The 6,000-nt window shown below is 39.3% G+C and overlaps 1 protein-coding gene across 1 annotated transcript in view; it reads left to right on the forward strand.

Annotated features, from left to right (window-relative positions):
• The window catches only part of KCNK2 (potassium two pore domain channel subfamily K member 2), a 126,486-nt gene extending 123,573 nt beyond the window's left edge, over positions 1-2,913 (forward strand). The window contains exon 8 of the mRNA XM_026846109.1: positions 1,891-2,913. Coding sequence (XP_026701910.1) covers positions 1,891-2,208 — 318 coding nt within the window. The 3' untranslated portion in view covers positions 2,209-2,913. The remainder of the gene's footprint in view (positions 1-1,890) is intronic.
• The last annotated feature ends 3,087 nt before the right edge of the window (positions 2,914-6,000 follow it).

Consider the following 6,000-nt stretch of genomic DNA (forward strand, 5'->3'; position numbering starts at 1 on the left):
TATTAATTACTTGTTTACTACAAATAAAAATATTGTAGCAGCTGAAATGTTTCACTATTACAGATTTCATTATTTTCAGATCTGAAGTGCAGTGTGTCTGATCCTAATTGCACAATTTCAATACTAATAATCATTCAGCTGGGTGAGTCCTCTGCGTATTACAGATAATAATCATTGCTTTAGAAAATATACATAATGGGTCCACATTAGTCATCCGTGTAATTCACTGAAGCTGAGACAAATGTAATAAAATGACCCCTGGGTAAAGAGATCTTTTCGTTTTGTTTCTGGAGGGGGAAAGTTTTCCTGAAACCCTGTCACTCCTCGGTGAGCTTATTATTTTTTATTTTCATTATATTGCTGTTTTCCACTGCACTGCAAAGCATGACTAAGCCTGTGGCCACTTTTTTTTTCTGATGGCTTACCCCCCATATTTCTCTGTGTTCATTTTTTAAAGTCTGAGCTTGCTTGCCAATGATTGAAATTCTGGACTGAGCAGTACCAATTAGACTAATTTATTTAAGTGGGTTAATTCTTCTGAAATGCTTTGCTTTGGAGTTATATTTGTCAGCAGTCTATCTTCCCTGTGCTGTACCTTCCAACTATTAAACTGCCTACAAAGCAGAGATTTAAAGAGAAACAATCTCCTTTGCAGTTAGAATGAGATAATCTCCTCAAAAGGGACCTGCTTTAATTACCTATATAATTTATTTAATGTTGAAATACAAGAGAAAAATATAAATAGCTTATCAATTATCATATTTCACTTCAGACTGTTATCGGGGTGAGTTGCTCAGTCTACTTCATGCCATATCTAAGGAAGAATAAGGATAAATTGAGATTCTGTGCCAGCAGCTGCCTTCCTCTCCCTCCTCAGCCCTACCCTCAGAGCTTAGAGCTCATGGGATGCTCCAGTTTTCCTAGTACTGAAACACTGAAATGGTGGACAGAAGTCTTAAGGAGTAAAAATTATGGTGGTTTCTAGTGAAAGTAGATCAGCCTTGCCATAAAGGCAGTCAGTATAAGGACATACAGAGTTAGAGCACAGGAACTGAGTGGGCAGCAGGGATTACATACATTGGTGAAATGGTAGCAACGGCGCAAAGTAGCACCTGGCAGCCAATCTGCCTGGAGGTCTGTGCATAGCAGGGAAATACCCCCTTCCAGCTGTATGGTAATTGTACAGCAGCCACATGCAGTGACTGGCAGGCTGATTCCTCTGGGCAGGATTGGTAACGGCTCCCAGAGTCCCACTCAGCAATTGTCTTCATGCTGCTTTTCAGTATGTCATTTCAGCGGAGTCAGGGTGGCAAGCAGGCATGTTGCTGACATGACTGAACCTGTTGCTCTATCGGTGCGACATTTGAGCAAGGACAGAAAAGAGGGGATACAAGAAGCTGACGTTTTCCTTTAAAAAAGCTTTTCTGTCTAAATTTAGAAAATTCTTTGCCAAGTCTCCTGGGGATCTTTCCAGAGACAGTAAAGGTGCTCATAATAACCCTGCACCCTAACAACAATACATAACACAGCCTGGATTGCTGGGATTTCAGCATCCCCTGACCAGCAGGGTACTGTGCAGCTGTTGGGGCTCTGCAGCTTCCCTGTATTGATGAGTGCCTATAATGAAAGAAAAAACATTTTAATAGAAGAGATTTTTATCGTGTTTTTGGTATTGTTGTTAACTCTACTAGTGCGACATTTCATCTTGTTTAGTTGCTATCAATAAAAAAGCGAGTCTGCAGCTTGAGAAATCTGTGCTGGCAGCAGCAGCAGCATCTCTTTGCCAGCCCAAAGCCACATTGCTCTCTCACTGGGCTCCTGAGCCTAAACAGTGCCTAAAGTCCTCAGCTCAGTAATGCATCCTTTTTTTTCCTCATTTTTTTTCTGCAGGTAGGGGAATTCAGAGCCCATGCTGCAGAGTGGACAGCCAACGTCACTGCAGAGTTCAAAGAAACTCGAAGGCGCCTGAGTGTAGAGATCTACGACAAGTTCCAGCGGGCTACCTCTATCAAAAGGAAGCTCTCTGCAGAACTTGCTGTCAACCACAACCAAGACCTGACTCCCTGCAAGAGAACCTTGTCAGTCAACCATCTAACCAGTGAGAAGGACATCTTGCCAGCTCTAACAAAGACAGACAGCATTTACATGAATGGTTTGACACCGCACTGTGCAGCAGAAGAGATAGCCGTTATTGAAAACATTAAGTAGCCATGACTTTGGATCCCAGTCCTTGAGAAGCTCTTGGCTTAGACTAGCCATACACCTTTTTTCTCCACCCTGTCAATGATCAATGCTAATAGCATTTTATATGTGTGCATGAGTTCCACAGAAACTACAGTCCAGAGTTACCATCGCATCTCTTCAGACACAAAGAATGGCACTTCTGTTATCGAAAGATGCTGGAACAAGCAATGTCTTCTGCCTTTATCTGCCCAGACTGTTTTTCACTTCTCCTAATGTGCCATATGGCCTCAAGAATGAATCACACTTGTCTATGGTAACAATGTAGCTTTGAGGGATCAGTCCTTAAAATTTCAGGGTCTACCTTACTGAGCCTAGGAATGGACCATTTCTGGACTACAACACATTTGTAAATGGCAAGAAATTCTTATGCAGCCTTTTACCTAAGAAATTTTTGTCAGTGCCTTATCTTTTGAAGAACCAGAACCTCTACAGTTCTTTTTTTTTTTTTTTTTTTTTTTTGCATGAGAAGTGTATTTCATTTGAAGGTGTTTTAAAGGTGTCTGTCGTCAAGATACCAACCAGCATGAATGAATGCCAAAACTCAACAATCATCAAACGATGTTCTTAGCTCTAAATTTAAAGGCACTGCAGTTTCAAAAGTTGCAAACATGTCCCCCAGAAGCATTTTGTTTTACTCAGGTCCAGCTGATACTTGTACACACTGACTTGTAGAATTTGCAGGCCCTCTTCGGGGCTTTTTTTCAAGCAGTGTTCAGCAGTTGTTTTTCTCTGCGTCAGATGTACCAAAAAATCTGCAGCTTATCTATCGCTAAATTATTTAGTAGATGACAAGAGCAAATAAAAATTACTATTTTGAGGAGAGGCAGGAGAAGCTTTAATTGCTGTATTCTAATAACCACATCCAGAAAACAATGCAGAAAAATACAGCGATTTTTTAAAAATAAGCATAAACCTTCTGCCGGATATTTGCTCTATGAAAAGGATTCTTAACTTCCTCTTTAAGTCAAGTCACACCAGACGCCATATGATATTTTACCCAGGAATCCTGCTGGAGTGCTTTCCTGAATGTCACACTGTACCGTGGCTGCCTGTGCCGGAGCTGTGACTAACGTGGGAATGCAATTGAAACTGGTATCACTGTGACTTTCTACATTTCAAATAGAGATGGCTCGGAATATAAGTGCAGGCATGAAGAAGAGCTGATAAATAGCACAATCTGACTACCGATGATTGTTCAGACAGGATAGGCTGATGAGCAGCAGATCTAAACCAGACTATGGGTTTTCTCTATTGGTTTTAAGAAAACACATTAATTTTGTATCTTCTGTTTTGCTTATAGGTGTACATGAGATTCAGAAGAAATGCAGGATGGAATGGATAATTTTGCATTCTTTTCTTATGTTAGTCTATTGTAACCTGGCTGTACATAAAATGAATAGAACAGGCCTTAAAGAATAATTTAGGCTCTGTGTAAATTAAAGAATGGGACTTTGCTGATTGGGCATGATTCAAGTGGCAAATCTTACAGCATCTCTGACCATTAGATAACATGCAAGATATGAATGTTAATGTTTTTGGATGCTTAGCTTGTTTTCTAATAAATATAAGTTAATATGTAAATTCAGTCAATTCAGTGTAAATATCAGTCAATTAACATTTACAGAGAGTATGCTTTTAAATCTAAGGAAGTTCCATGACAGCACCGAGCAATGCTCTTATAAAAAAGACCCTTGTCTCCCCAGCACAGTGTTCTGAATGTCCACATGGCAAGGGTTCATCTTGCCATGTATAAACTGTGAATTGTAATGAAAAATAAAGTTTTTAATTAAAATAAGCTTTTCTGAATCTCCTGCTTGCTACAACTGGAATGCTAAGAAATAATTTGTGAAACTGATTTTTGTGATTTCATTTGTTACAGAGTATAGCAGTTTGCCACCTGCTTTAATTTAAGCTGGTTTAGCAATAAAGGCTTGACTTGCCCAGCACAGAAAGAACTATTTTTTTTCTTGGTATTAAAAATAATGCTTTTTGGTTGCTGTACCTTGAGTTGTGTTTCTTGCTATTTTGTTTCAAAAACTTGCAGGGTGCAGTTTCTCCTGTCATGTGCTACTGAGCTGATGGCAATTGTTCCGTCTTCGCACCAAGGGAGGTGCAGGGAGCTCTTGACCTACTGACCTGCCAGTTCTCCTGCGGCTGCTGGTAACCTTCTGCAGAAGTGTGTGAACAAGCAGCTCTAAGGGTAGTAGCCTTTCACTCAAGAGCAGGCATTTTTGCACTGAATATTTTATAATGGGCTTTTTAATTAGGTCTTGGCCAAGGGAACGATAGCCTGCAGCGGTGTGGTGGTAAGTAAAGAGGACTGTCTTCATACATCTTTCCAATCTGATTTGCTTGGGATGTATCTCAGTGCCTTTAGGATCTGATTTTCAGAAAGGGACTGGTAATGTTTAATGTTTGTCATTGACATTCAAAGATGTGATATCTTAGGTTAAACCCTTGGATCATTCTAACCAGTTTGTTTCCATTTACCAACGTATAGAAGCGAGTGTCTATGTGGTTTCTTTAATTTTAAAGAAACTTTTGGGCATCTCAGGACCTGCTGAAAGAGTATGTTGTTTTGAGATCCTGTGATAATGGTTGAGATACTAGTAAGGCTATTAAATCCATTCAGCATTTACTTACCTTGACTTTATATATGATCTCTGGGAAAAGAACTCCTGTTAATTTTATATATAAAGATAGTGTTTCTTTTTTCATTTTTGTAACGGATCTAAATTATCGTACCTTGTCAAACTTGATTTGCCTGTTTGGAACATAGCATTAACAAATAAAATCCTTTATTTGTAAGTTTAACTGAAGAAGAAAGGATGCAACAGTCCAGATGGTACAAGTAGGTAGAGTTACCATGATCCAAATGTGTCTAATACTATTAATGTTATTGGAAAATCTTTTTCTTCCCCTCCACATACAGTGATAGATTGCAAGTGCTGAGGATGGTGAACTTATAAAATTTGATGAACTCTATAAAGATTTTTCTTTCCGTTCCTGTAAGAGCAGACTTTTGTATTAAAAACCTTTATTTCCTCTGGAAATTTTGCATAGCCTCACTTTCCCTTCCAAATATGGAGCTACAAAAGCATGAAGTAGGACTGAATGAAAATCCATTTGTAACCTCCTTTCTTTCACACATACATGGGGACATTTCCAGACCATTAGGATACTTGCTACTTGAGCAAGTTGGTGATAATGGTATTTCAGTTCTGTAGAAGGTTGTTTTCTTTTGTACTGCCAGTCAAATACCATAAAAAAAAGACACTGGCAAAACATTTTGGATGAGGCACAAGTTACAGCATGTAAGAATCTGTAAAGGCATGTGTGCCACCTAACAAAATTTATTTCTCAGTGTTAGAGGAAATATTACATGAACAAAACAAATCTGAAATCTGTTAGAGAAGTAGCTAGAAATAATCTGTACTGTTTACTGTTGCCTATGATAATCTTGCCCTTTTTTTGCATTCTCTGGTGTACTACATCTGTTAAAGTGTTTATGTTGTTCAAAGCTTCAGTTTTTGGATAGCCCTGCATGAGAGTCAGGGAGAACAAGTTGTAGACAATTTGTTCCGTGCCCCATTCTTGCTTGAGTACCAGAGCAAGAGCTTACATTGGCATCCCCTCCACATTTTGTAGCTTCAGACTGCCTGTCCTCCTTTTGCTAGTATTTAGGCACCCTTGAGGTGCTACTGTCCAAGGTGCAAACAGCCTGGAAGGATCAAACCCAGAAGCCTGCTGAATCTC

This window comes from Athene cunicularia (assembly GCF_003259725.1).
Source record: "Athene cunicularia isolate RWA chromosome 3 unlocalized genomic scaffold, athCun1 chr3_part1, whole genome shotgun sequence".
NCBI lineage: Eukaryota > Metazoa > Chordata > Aves > Strigiformes > Strigidae > Athene > Athene cunicularia.